The sequence below is a fragment of the Corythoichthys intestinalis genome, chromosome 17 (assembly GCF_030265065.1).
Source record: "Corythoichthys intestinalis isolate RoL2023-P3 chromosome 17, ASM3026506v1, whole genome shotgun sequence".
NCBI classification, from domain to species: Eukaryota; Metazoa; Chordata; class Actinopteri; order Syngnathiformes; family Syngnathidae; genus Corythoichthys; species Corythoichthys intestinalis.
The window spans coordinates 24,841,751-24,855,851 of NC_080411.1; the positions used below are offsets into that span (position 1 = coordinate 24,841,751).

General features: G+C 40.0%; 1 protein-coding gene across 2 annotated transcripts in view; it reads right to left on the reverse strand.

Annotated features, from left to right (window-relative positions):
* The window catches only part of tnksa (tankyrase, TRF1-interacting ankyrin-related ADP-ribose polymerase a), a 149,295-nt gene extending 137,680 nt beyond the window's left edge, over positions 1 to 11,615 (reverse strand). For both annotated transcript variants that reach the window (XM_057818164.1, XM_057818163.1), the window contains exons 1-3: positions 11,147 to 11,615; positions 8,757 to 8,872; positions 366 to 474 (exon numbers count right to left, since the gene is read on the reverse strand). In XM_057818164.1, the coding sequence (XP_057674147.1) occupies positions 366 to 474; positions 8,757 to 8,872; positions 11,147 to 11,591 (670 nt within the window). In that variant the 5' untranslated portion in view covers positions 11,592 to 11,615. The remainder of the gene's footprint in view (positions 1 to 365; positions 475 to 8,756; positions 8,873 to 11,146) is intronic.
* Positions 11,616 to 14,101: the final 2,486 nt, after the last annotated feature.

Here is a 14,101-nt window from a genome sequence, read left to right on the forward strand (position 1 = left end):
CTTCAAAGTGTAATTTTGCAATGCTCTGTAATAAATAATGTTGCAATAATTGCAAATGATGCATCACTTGCATCTATGTTTACTGAAAAATAATAGCTCACAGCGTGTGGTTCACAGCAGACAATTACTGTGTGATTATGTGCACCTCCACTTCTGAGCGCAAACAGAATATAAAATGCGTTTGAGTCAGGCACAGCAATGGATCATATTTGTCAATGCAAGAACCCCCCCCCCCCCCACACACACACACACACACACACATACACACACAGGAGATAAAGGGATTGTGTTCTGTTCTCTACATTGTCTACTAAATAAAGGCTTCATTTTAAATCAAACTAATCGTAACATGTCAGTGTTCTTACCTATACAGACATCTATCTTGCCCTTGATTGCTGCCTCATGTAAAGGAGTGTAGTTCCAGTTGTCTCTTGCATTGGGCTCGGCGCCCTGGCACAGCAGCAATGACACCACCTGAAAGTAACAGAACATTTTTTTTAAACCACTGAATTACAAAAAGTCCCTGAAAAGGTGTTTCCACACACTCTAGAGGATATGTGTGGTATTACAAAACATCTGATCACGTCCATACCTAAAACAATCCCTTTGCTTAAATCAGTACTTCTCAAATAGTGGGGCAGGCCCCCCCCAGGGGGCGCAAAGTGATGCTGGGGGTGGCGCATGTGACCTTTGGGAACATACTTTTTTGTCGAACTAGAATAAAGTATAATTGCACATCTGCTGAGTGGGTGGCAGTGGCGCTCTCATTTTCAGCATGTGTGCAGTATTTTTGAACCAAACAAGAGCACACAGCAATGAGCACTGGAGCTATGAAAAGCTAAAACAAAGACATACGACGAAGCGTATGTAGCATTTGGCTTTTGACTGTTAGTACAGTGGGAGATGAGGAAAGACCAGTCTGTTTGACAAAAAATGTTCGCAGCGACAGCAGGATTTTTTTTTTTTTTTTTCAGCGAAAAGGTACCGAATATTGCCAACAATCGTCCCGCTTTGTCAGTGTTCCATCAGTAAACCAGTGAGCACTGTCAGCATCACATAAGGTGGCATAGCAAGTATTTCAATTAGGGATGTCCCGATCCAGGTTTTTGCACTTCCGATCCGATACCGATATTGTTTTGCACTTCTGATCCGATACTGGCCGATACCGATCTATCTGAGCATGTGTTAAAGTTTAAAGTTATTTAGCCTCCTTACTTAGTTGTCAGACTCATGTTGAAAAAGGTTTTAGTACTCTTGATAACAACTAGCCAGCTGAATTAGGTTAGTTTGAATAACACACAACGGTTGGTAACAAGAAACTGACCTGTTTATTCAGTGACAAACACAAAACATTATAAATAACGAACAGAAATGGCATAGTCAGTCAGTAAAACGTGCAAATAATATTGTAAACCGTCTTAAAAAAGCAAAACACACCAACAACCTCAGTGGAAAATCCCCCAAGCTATTAGATGCTTTTAATGTTTCGTGCATTAGTTACAAAAATTTTATAAAAAGCCTCTCAGGTTTAAATAAACGACTATTTCAGTATCAAGTTAACATTTTAAAACAGTAAATAAAATACTCAAGTCCCCATTCTGTATCAGCAGCTTTAAACTACATTCAATTCATTTAATGTTGCGAATCAACTGTTAAAGTTGTTAAAATTGCTCCCGTTATTCCATAATTTCCCTTCTGTCTACTTTCGACATGTGAAAGTTTTAAAACTGTTTTGAAGATAGATTCAAGTCAAGATTTTGCCGATTTAGGAGTATTTTAGATAAAAAGTTAATTAGGTTCGCTTGGAAGGTTCACAACAGCCTACTAGGGAAGTCTTCTGCTTTAAGATGGGGGCTGTTTACTAACGTGTCTGGTTTTCAATACTTCAATGTTGCTAACGCAGTCGAGTCTTTCATGTAGCATCTGGCTCTATATACATATGATTTCTATTATCTCCAGTAAAACGACATTGACGTATTTTGTAGCGGCTGTCAGCAGCAGTCAGGTATTCTTGTGTTTTTTTATCCAGCAGCATGAGTTGAGCTAAAGCCATAAGTTGAGCATTGGCATTACCCGGGTCTAAGACATGTTTACTTTCGGGACACAATGCGGTCAGTTCCTCATTGCGTCCCAAAGACCGCGCTGTGTATTAGTTCCGATTCACTTGACATATTTCAATAATCGGAATTTGGATGTTTGTGAATCGTTCTCGAATCTTCCACGGCCGAATCGCGTGTTGGATGATGCGTCTTTACTCACGTGAGATAATGGCTCGTCATCCAGAATGAATTCTTCGGCAATGACTCTCATTATTCCCTGGGCTTTGGGACTGTCGAGTGCCAGTTTGTCACACATAGCAAAAGTTTCTGCCAGTGTTAGTTGCGTAGGACCTTTCTTTTTGTCTTCGGTTTTCTTAACATACTCCTCATATTGTTGATGGTGGTATTTCGCTAAATGCTTTATTAGGTTGGTTGTATTAAAACTTCTTACAGCTTTACCACTACGCTTGACTTTATTGTGGCATATGTTGCTCTCTGCCTCTTCGTCTTTGTCGTCCTTTAAGGTGAAATGATCCCACACACAGCTGACATTTTTACCGATAAAGTCTCTCGGTAAATTGGGAGACGGTAATGTAAATGTAGTGTGTTGAAGGTGTGCCGTAAAATGCGGACCGGATTTTAGGGAAACCAAAGCAAAAACTGGAATGGATTATGTAAATCAGTGCGCTGGAAAACCCGGACAGGACTTTTAAAAAACTGGATCGGAAGTCTGGATCGGAATTTTTCCCGTGTTCCGATCCAATACCGATGCGCATTTTTTTGCCCATATCGGTGTCCGATCCGATCCAAATATCGTATCGGGACATCTCTAATTTCAGTACAAAATAACCCAACACCACAGCAAAGGAGCTGATACTACCTGCAGCAAAAATAAAAACTGTCTCTCTGTCCAATGACACTGTCGTTTTTGTTCTATTAATTTTTTTTTTTTCAGTCTAATGGTTTGGCAAATTGTCCTCTTGAGTTAATGTTGCTAATCATTTTGGCTTTATGATTATTTTTTTAATTTTATTTATTTTTTTCAGTACCAAACGGTCAAAAAATGTATGTTGAGTCTATTTTTACAGTATGGATGTGTTATTTTTTAACACTTATTTTATTCTTTAATATTAAAAAGGACACAAGGTTATGCAGAGGTGTACTTATATAATAATAAGAATTTTATAGACAAATGATACTACGGTATATTTACAGTGGTGGCAGAGAGTTGGGGGGGCACGGAACGTTTACGTCTTTCAGTGGGGGGGTGTAACAGAAAATAATTGAGAAGCACTGGCTTAAATGCATACATTCAGGATCAGCTGTGTTAATTGGCATGTAAACTAGTGGACAGACAATTGGTGAATCCATGCATTTCACAGTTCTGAGGTTTCTTGTGCATTCTTTCTGGCGCATGTGACCTCGGGGGACATACTCTTTTGTCATACTACTGGTCCTTCTCAAATTAGCATATTGTGATAAAGTTCATTATTTTCTGTAATGTACTGATAAACATTAGACTTTCACATTTTAGACTCATTTTACACAACTGAAGTAGTTCAAGCTTTTTATTGTTTTAATATTGATGAGTTTGGCAAAAAAGTCAAGAAAAAAACAAAAAAAACCCTATCTCAAAAAATTAGCATATTATGAAAAGGTAAAGAAGCTACTAACCTAATCATCTGAATCAACGAATTAACTCCAAACCCCTGCTAAGGATTCCTGAGGCTTTTAAAAACTCCCAGCCTGGTTCATTACTCAAAACCACAATCATGAGCAAGACTGCCGATCTGACTGCTGTCCAGAAGGCCATCATTGACACCCTCATGCAAGAGGCTAAGACACAGAAAGAAATTTCTGAGCGAATAGGCTGTTCACAGAGTGCTGTATCAAGGCACCTCAGTGGGAAGGAAAAAGTGTGACAGGAAATGCTGCACAACCAGAAGAGGTGACCGCACCCTGAGAAAGATTGTGGAGAAGGGCCGATTCCAGAGCTTAGAGGACCTGCACAAACAGTGGACTGAGTCTGGAGTAGAAACATCATGAGCCACCATGCACAGGCGTGAAAGGTCAAAGTGAACTTAAAACAACGGCAAAATTGCCTGACCTGGGCTACAGAGAAGCAGCACTTGACTGTTGCTCAGTGGTCCGAAGTACTTTTGTCAGATGGAAGCAAATTTTGCATGTTATTCGGAAATCAAGGTGCCAGAGTTTGGAGGAAGACTGGGGAGAAGGAAATGCCAAAATGCCTGAAGTCCAGTCTCAAGTACCCACAGTCAGTGATGGTTTGGGGTGCCATTTCAGCTGCTGGTGTTGGTCTACTGTGTTTTATTAAGGGCAGGGTGAATGCAGCTAGCTATCAGGAGAATTTGGAGCACTTGATGCTTCCATCTGCTGAAAAGCTTTATAGAGATGAAGATTTCATTTTTCAGCACGACCTGGCACCTGCTCACAGTGCCAAAACCACTGGTAAATGGTTTACTGACCACGGCATTACTGTGCTCAATTGGCCTGCCAACTCTCCTGACCTGAACCCCATAGAGAATCTTTAGGATATTGTGAAGAGGAAGTTGAGATTCACCAGACCCAACACTGTGGATGAGCTTAAAGCCACTAACGAAGAATCCTGGGCCTCCATAACACCTCAGCAGTGCCACAGGCTGATTGCCTCCATGCCACGCCGCATTGAAGCAGGCATTTTAGCAAAAGGATTCCCAACCAAGTTTTGAGTGCATAGCTGATATAATTAATTGAAGGTTGACTTTTTTGTATTAAAAAACACTTTTTTTGTATTGGTCGGTGAGTTTTGAGTTGGGGATTTTTGTTTTTTCTTGACTTTTTTCCCAAAATCATCAATATTAAAACCATAAAAGGCTTGAACTTCTTCAGCTGTGTGTAATGAATCTAAAATACATGAAAGTCTAATGTTTATCAGTACATTACAGAAAATAATGAACTTTATCACAATATGCAAATTTTTTGAGAAGGACGAGTAGAATAAAGTGTAACTGCGCATCCACTCAGTGGGTGGCAGTTGCGCTCTCATTTTCAGAGTGTGCGCAGTATTTTTGAACCAAACAAGAGCACACAGCAAAGCCCATTGGTGATATGAAGAGGTAAGACAAGAAAATATGACAAAGCGTATGTAGCGTTCGGCTTTTGGTTTGACTTTTAATACAGTGGGAGACGAGGAAAGACCAGTCTGTTTACCGTGTCTAAATTGTTTGCAGCGGACAGCTGGACACCAAATCAATTAAGACGTCACTTAAAGAAATTAGACCCCAATCACATTGATAGCCGCTTGATTTTTTTTTTTCCCATCGAAAACGTGCCAAATATTACCAACAATCATCCCGCTTATAAAGCTGTGCAAATTGTACTCACACACATACTTGTCTTTAAAGATGGTGGCATTACGGACCTGAGCCAGGGATAGTGGAGTAGCTGATCAGCAAGATCATCCAGCCCTTTCGGTATTACTCTTTAAAACCCTGCATATGTAGACCCCACCACTCAGAGCTCACATTTGTACTGTCTTGCAAATATGTGAGACCTTTGAAATTTATTACATTTCTGTTTTATCCCTCTAACACCTGAGTCTATTTTGTCCGAATTTGCATGCCTTTGATGTTGCCTTTATATTTCAAAGAAAAGAATGGCCAGATTGGGTCCTTTTTTAGGACACCATAACCTTAATGTCCAAACTGCTGTTTTCTTCACATTTTGGACTTAAAAAGACAACAACAACAAAATTGGGGGGGGGGTCAAAATTTGTTATATTGATGCCCCATTGACAACCAAACATGCTCGACTAATTGTTTTGAAGCTTGATAATATTTATTCAACTTGTTAGCATAAACATTCAACAGGAAAAAATAAGATTCAACACAAACAGCAGGTATAGTCATAGTCGTTTTTGGCCTTTACACATACTATGGCCAAAAGAGATTAAATACAGTAGACCAACATTGCAAAATGGTGAGATATATATATATATATATATACACACACACACACACTCACCGGCCACTTTATTAGGTACACTTGTCCAACTGCTCTTTAACACTTAATTTCTAATCAGCCAATCACATGGCGGCAACTCAGTGCATTTAGGCATGTAGGCATAGTTTAAGACAATTTCCTGCAGTTCAAACCGAGCATCAGTAAGGGGAAGAAAGGTGATTTGAGTGACTTTGAACGTGGCATGGTTGTTGGTGCCAGATGGGCTGGTCTGAGTATTTCAGAAACTGCTGATCTACTGCGATTTTCACGCACAACCATCTCTAGGGTTTACAGAGAATGGTCCGAAAAAGAAAAAATATCCAGTGAGCGGCAGTTCTGTGGGCGGAAATGCCTTGTTGATGCCAGAGGTCAGAGGAGAATGGCCAGACTGGTTCGAGCTGATAGAAAGGCAACAGTGACTCAAATAACCACCCGTTACAACCAAGGTAGGCAGGAGAGCATCTCTGAACGCACAGTATGTCGAACTTTGAGGCAGATGGGCTACAGCAGCAGAAGACCACGCCGAGTGCCTCTCCTTTCAGGTAAGAACAGGAAACTGAGGCTACAATTTGCACAAGCTCATCGAAATTGGACAATAGAAGATTGGGAAAAACGTTGCCTGGTCTGATGAGTCCCGATTTCTGCTGCGACATTCGGATGGTAGGGTCAGAATTTGGCATCAACAACATGAAAGCATAGATCAATCCTGCCTTGTATCAACGGTTCAGGCTGGTGGTGGTGGTGTAACGGTGTGGGGAATATTTTCTTGGCACTCTTTGGGCCCCTTGGTACCTATTGAGCATCGTTGGAACGCCACAGCCTACCTGAGTATTGTTGCTGACCATGTCCATCCCTTTATGACCACAATGTACCAAACGTCTGATGGCTACTTTCAGCAGGATAATGTGCCATGTCATAAAAACTGGAATCATCTCAGACTGGTTTCTTGAACTTGAAAATGAGTTCACTGTACTCAAATGGCCTCCACAGTCACCAGATCTCAATCCAATAGAGTATCTTTGGGATGTGGTGGAACGGGAGATTTGCATCATGGATGTGCAGCCAACAAATCTGCATCAACTGTGTGATGCCATCATGTCAGTATGGACCAAACTCTCTGAGGAATGCTTCCAGCACCTTGTTGAATCTATGCCGCGAAGAATTGAGGTAGTTCTGAAGGCAAAAGGGGGTCCAACCCGTTACTAGCATGGTGTACCTAATAAAGTGGCCGGTGAGTATATAATATACATATACATTTATTTGTATATTTATCATCCAACACAAAAAGTGTTTGGAGGATCTCTTTGTGAGGTTAGGTATTGCACCCATCACCTTATCAAATGTACATCCATGCAATCAAGCTTCTCGAACACACACATCTATATACAAATTGAAAAAATTGATAATGGGAAAAAAAAGTCTTTACAAAAATATTGACAATAAACTAATTCAGTTCAATTTTGTCAGGCATGCCACTCAGTTCCCCCTTGAACAAGACAAAGGGCTACGTCATACACTATGTCACACAGCCCACTCTTCCGCCGTTAAATTGTTCTCTGATACTAATCTAAATCACACGAATAAACAAAGTGTCACGTCATGGAGTTGTGTCAGGTCATTCCTGTTTTATTTTGAAGGCTTCACCCTCCTTGTGTCTGTCCACTTGCCCTTCCTCTTGTCACCTAATCACCTATTGTTTCCACCTGTTGCCCATTACCTCTTGTGTATAAATAGTCTGCATCTCCCCTGTCTGGTGCCAAATTGTCTTATTACCCATGTTAGTCACGTCGGCCTGGTTTCACAGCAATCATAGTTGTCTAGATTTTACTTTTGATCATAGTTATCTTGGCTTTTTCCTCCAGTTGGAGCGTTTTATGTTTGTAATTTTCCTCCTTTTGGAGTGCCTTTTGTTTGAGTTTTTGATCGAGATTGTCCTGACTCATTCCTCCGTTAGGAGCGCTTTTTGTTGGTATTTTTCCTCAATCCCGCATGCTAGCGGAAGAACCTCTGTTTTCTCAATAAAAGTTTTTGCCTGAAACTCTGCAGTTGAGCCAGTCTCGTCATCTCGGCCTGACACAAAGTCTGTTGGAACAGATACTAAACAATTGTTTTCATTCAACTGGTTCTCTTTCCAAGCAACAAGTCAGAAAGTATTACTCTGCAGGGCGAAAATATTCAGATCACATAAATAAAAATGTTCTTAAATCTAAATTATTGAATCAAAGTAAATGTAGTCAGATGCCTTTCAAATGACTATTGTGAACTTTAAGAGCTTTTTAGCCAACTAAAAATACAGCAGCTCCTCCGTTTCAAAAGTATAGTAACTCAAATTTAATGAATGACAACCTCGCATATGTGGTTTCAGTCAATCTTGCAAAAATCTGACTTCTGCTCTTTGTGACTGTTCAGACTCCAAAAGTGCTACTGTGTTTCAATGTGGATGGCCTAAAAATCGGATTTCAGCTGCCAGTCTGAAAACGGTTATAGACAATTTTTGAAAGGTTTATCCAAAAAAGTGCAGGGTGTGGGGGGACATTGTTTTCAATTTTGAAATAGCTTGTTTTTCTCCTTAATAGATGTGTGATAGAATAACAGTGATTTGCTGACCCATGTATCAAAAACTGTTATATCAGGCAATCACTATGAGCCTTGTATCACAAATCCTATCATATTGTGAGGTACTCATAGTGCCTCAACACTAGTATCCTTTCTCACCTCTGAGTGTCCAAAAGAGCATGCATTGTGTAGTGGTATCAGACCCCCATCATCCCTGGCATGGACGTTGGCGCCGGTCTGAAGCAGGTGGTCAACCACATCTTTACGACCGAAACCTCACAGGAAAAAAAAAAGAAAGGAAATTAACCCTTTTTTCCCTGCAGGACATTAAGGACAAATACAAAAAACATTTTAAAAATAAAAATAAAAAACTGTCACAAAAATAATATTTTTCAACCTCCATCCATCGTCATAAACAGTCTGTACCCTCAGGCGATAAGACTGCTGAATTCACAAGTACACTGAAATTGCTGTTATGGTTATGCTGTCATTCGTACGCACTTGACACTGTGGGGTGTGGGGGGGGGCATAAATGGTTATGTAAATCCATCAATATTTATTATTATTTATGGTGGGATTGTGGGGGCACTGGGGACACTTTACCTTTATATTGCTCTGCACCAAGCACTTTAATGGAAACCAACCCATAGTATTGTTGGAACTCCAATCTGAATTTCGCTGTTATCTTGACAATGACAAATAAACTCTGAATCTGAATCTGAATCTGAATTTTCCATATCCCTTGTCATCATTAAGAGGTGGGTTACACCTTATGACGGCTTATCTCAGGACACATATAAACTACCATTCACGCTCATAACTACACCTACGGATCAATTGAGATACAGTACTGTAATGAACCAAAATGCGTCTTTTAGGAATGTGGGAGATAGCCCGAGTACCCAAAGAAACTCCCAAATGTAAGGGGAGTACATCACTCCACATAGTAACCTGGAACCTCAGAACTATGGTGAAAGCATCGCTTCAGTTGTCAGTTTTGTACAAGGGCGTAGGTTTGGTCTCAACATTGGTAGGGACGATATAACAGCACACAACCCTGCATATACACTTTTTGCTTAGGGCGGCACATTAATTAGACCAAACAGATTATTGGTGAGGGGTCAGGGCTACATTTCTCATGAATATGAACCTACGGTAATCAATTGATAGGCTAAATACGGAGAGCTATTCAAGAATGGGTCCACTTCTGGGAGACATTGGAGCTCCCCTAGACTCAAGCTAAAGTATTGTAATATAAAAGTGATTTGGGAAAAAAATGAAAGAAAATCTCAGATAGCCAAAAAACATCTACATCTGAGACATACTAGACTACCCCAAGACTCGAACCACATTATTCTCCTTAAATTATGATGTGTGATTTTATTTCACAGATTTTTTTTTTTCATTTCAGTTCATGTTCATGTCAGTGGACCCAATCCTGGATAGCTACCAGTTTTTTTCCTTTTTCTTTTTTTTTTTTTTTTGAATAATGGGACTTGGACTCTGAAGCCACCGCGTTGCATTACTGTAATGCACATAATGCGAACAATGATCTAAATAAGAGACGGCTAGCTTGACTTGCTTGTTCCCTTTGGAGGCTGGCCTGACCGCAGTAGTTTTGCAGATTAGCAAGTTTACACAGTTTAATGTTATGCTAACTCTGATGCAGGTCAGACTTTCAGTAGCAAAATTATTGGTATTTCCCCTACTTCCAAAACATTGACATCTTTTTACATTACCTACAGTGGCTGCTGCTGCTGGCCAAAAAAAAAAATTCTAACATCCCTTCTTTTTGAAGGAGGCGAAGGAGGCACAATGTTATCGACATGTATTTCTGTTAGGGCGGTGTGAGTGTGAGTGTGAGCGTGGCGAGTCAAATCATCAGCCGATAAAGTGTGCGTTTGGGGGAGGGGGATTGGGGGGATGGACCAGCGCATTCAGCAAGTTAAAAGGGAAAAATGTAAGTCTGAAAATAATTAAAATATTTCACTTTATAATGGTAGGGTCTATTCTATCCTTACAAGATATGGGAAGGCAATGTAATTATAACTGAACTCATTATATAATGCAAATAAGGTTGCCAAAAAGTTGAGCACCCTGAAAAGTTGGTAGTGTTATGTCCCTACCGTCCCTATGCAAACCTATGCCCTTCGTTTTGTAGAATTCGAAAAGACAATTGAAAAGTGTATTTATACTTTATCAGTGGCATTCGGCAAAAATAAATAATTTAAAAGACTTGTTTTTCTAAACATTAGCTGCCATTGACAGGGATAGCCGTCCAAAACGTTGACTGGGAGAAGACTGCTGCCAACCCTCCCAGTCAAAATTAATTGTATAGCTATCACTGCCCATGGTAGTGAATGAGATAAAACACTTCAAACATGATGTTATTACACTATTCTTTCGACAATATGGTTATTTAAATGCACAGCTACAAAGTTTAGGGGAGCAGCCTTGACAACAAGCTCTAACAACCACATTGGCCAAAATGTCCAAAATTTTTAAAATGAAGTATATTTTGTTTGGAAATGTCATTGTCTTGTCCTTACCTGCAGCAAAATGTAAGGGTGTAGATTTGCGACCAGCCATATCTTTAGCGTTTACATTTGCGGTGTCCACCAGCTTTTTTACTCTCAAAACATCTCCGTTTCGACAGGCTTCGAACAGCTCTCTGAACGCTCCGTTTGGACCGCCGATGTCACAGGCGCCGCTGCCCGTGTCACAGTCACCCGTGTCGGGCGTCGACGCAGCGCTCGTCCCGCTGCCCTCCGTAGTGATCGGGGAGCTAGCGCTACTGCTAAGGGCCAAAGCTGGAGAGGTGTTGGTGGTTGTGGGAGAAGTAGGGGAAACCTCACCGTCCGCGTCGGCTTCGCGAGGGAGAAGCGCGGCATCATCATCGTGTGGGGCTGGAAGTGAGATCGACGGGATTAAAGGGAGCGAGGACATTCGGGGTGAGGAAGAGAGAAACTGAGGGGATCGACGAGGCGTCGCCATTTTCACATCACAACAGTCCCTAGTAGCAACAAACACTGTTGACAACTTCCTCTTAAACCAACTCAAACTTCCGGTAAATTTCCTCCCCTTTTTTCTCATTCCACGCAAGATCTATCGGGATGTTTTCGACATATTTATTTATAAAAGGAAACGTGACCTAATGAGTCAATTGCTCTTTAAATAACTTATTTATTGCATGCATATAACTTGCAAGACAAATAAAGAAATACTGACCTCCGGTGGTCATCATGATAATTGTTACAGAATTAACAATAGAAAAAAATCATAAATTACAAAAAACGGGGTTTTATACAGTAGCATATGTGCCCAAAAAATAATAGCGAAAGAAAATACAATTATTTCAATAATTTTTTTCAAAAACTTCTACTTATATGTTAATATTTGGTCACAGTTTGTGATATTTGGATAATAATGGCAGAAAGACAAAATAAACAAATCCAGAAATTCAGAAAATTTGATTTCACATAACCATAACAAAAAGGAAAATGAGGCCCAGAGGGATATACTGTACTAGCTTACTTCATCATGTGCATCCCGGCATAAATAATGTTGTTTAGCAAATGGGAGGTGGGGGATTTTTTTTCTTCGACAGAATTTTAACATTTCTGATGTGCAATAGTGGAAAAACAATAAAAGATCGTATTTCCAGGAAGTGGCTGTCCGATGTGGGTGCAGACTGTATATATTTTATCAACGCTGGTACATAGACTTCATGATATATTGACAGGACAGTGGGCGCGGGGCCAATTAATAGGGGGCCTATCTCCGTCACAAAGAGCTTTTCACGTTGAAAATTCTTGTGAATAAATGCTTAAATCCCTAAATTCTTTCTAGCTATGGACGTAAAACAGTCTTGATTCTTGGTTAAAAGCAACAACAACAAAAAAATGGGCAGTTAGCGTTTATCTTACGTAGATATGTCGAATCTGCTGCTAGTCTTTAAGCCACTGTGGTGCCGCCTTATCACCACAAATAGCTTTTTACGTTGAAAATTCTTGTGAATAAATGCTTAAATCCCTGAATTCGTTCTAGATATGGACGTAAAACAGTGTCGATTCTTGGTTAAAAGCAAAAAAAAAAAAAAAGGGGCGGTTAGCATTTATTTTACGTAAATATTGCGAATTATGACTCCAATGCCGTAGCGGTTAATTTATCCCATTTATTTTTTGCACAATGTTTCAAAAAGCATGCATTGTACGAAAAATAAAATAATTACCTTGAATCCTCGAACAAATCACTTGTGAGACAATCCTTCCCGTTTATATGCGGTACAGCTTTCGAACTTTTTCTACCTAAATCCGGCGTTGGATCAATGTTCATGTGAAACTTCTAGGGTTAAGTACCCTTAGCAAGGTTAAGAACCACATGCTCTAGACGGATATATTTTCACGACTCAAACATACTGTTTGTTGACTTTGCCCTCGTCTAAGTTGCCAGACAAAGTGGTTGTAAGCAATGTCAACTAAAAAGAGGCTAATTTAAGACTTTGACATGTAAAGAGATCAACAAAGAAGGAAAGCACACAAAGACAAAGATAACTGTATTTCTAAAAATAACAATTACTGTACAAGTTATTACTTCATCGTAAGTAAATATGGAGTAAAGAAACAAGTGCGGGTTCACACTGATCAGCCTTTTAAAGTTTGCAGCCTGTGAATTCCACCAGCATTAGTGGTGGTAATGGACGAGAGTACTGATAAAACTGAGCATTTCAAAATGTGGCTGCTCAAGTCAAAATTGTCATGGATGTTGCCAATCGTATTGAATATACACCATACTGCAACATGATCTTCCGTAACACAATGTAACACATATTTTGTTCCCAGGTTCTACAGTGTCAGGCCAAAAGTATTGACACCCCTGCAATTCTGTCAGATAATGCTCAATTTCTCAAAGAAAATGATTGCAATTACAAATGCTTTGGTAGTAATATCTTCATTTATTTTGCTTGCAATGAAAAAAACACAAAAGAGAATGAAAAAAAAAATTAAATCATTATAATTTTACACAAAACTCCATAAATCGGCAGGACAAAAGTATTGGCACCCTCAGCCTAATACTTGGTAGCATAACCTTTAGACAAAATAACTGCGAACAACCGCTTCCGGTATCCATCAATGAGTTTCTTAAATGCGCTGTTGGAATTTTAGACCATTTTTCTTTGGTCAACTACTCCAGGTCTCTGAGATTTGAAGGATGCCTTGCCTTCTCCAAACTACCATTTTCAGATCTCCCCACAGGTGTTCTATGGGATTCAGGTCTGGACTCATTGCCAGCAACTTTAGAAGTCTCCAGTGCTTTCTCTCAAACCATTTTCTGGTAGTGCTTTTTGAAGTGTGTTTTGGGTCATTGTCCTGCTGGAAGACCCTTGAACTCTGAGGGAGACCCAGCTTTCTCACACTGGGCCCTACATTATGCTGCAAAATTTGTTAGTTGTCTTTAGACTTCATAATGCCATGCACACAGTCAAGCAGTCCAGTGCCAGAGGC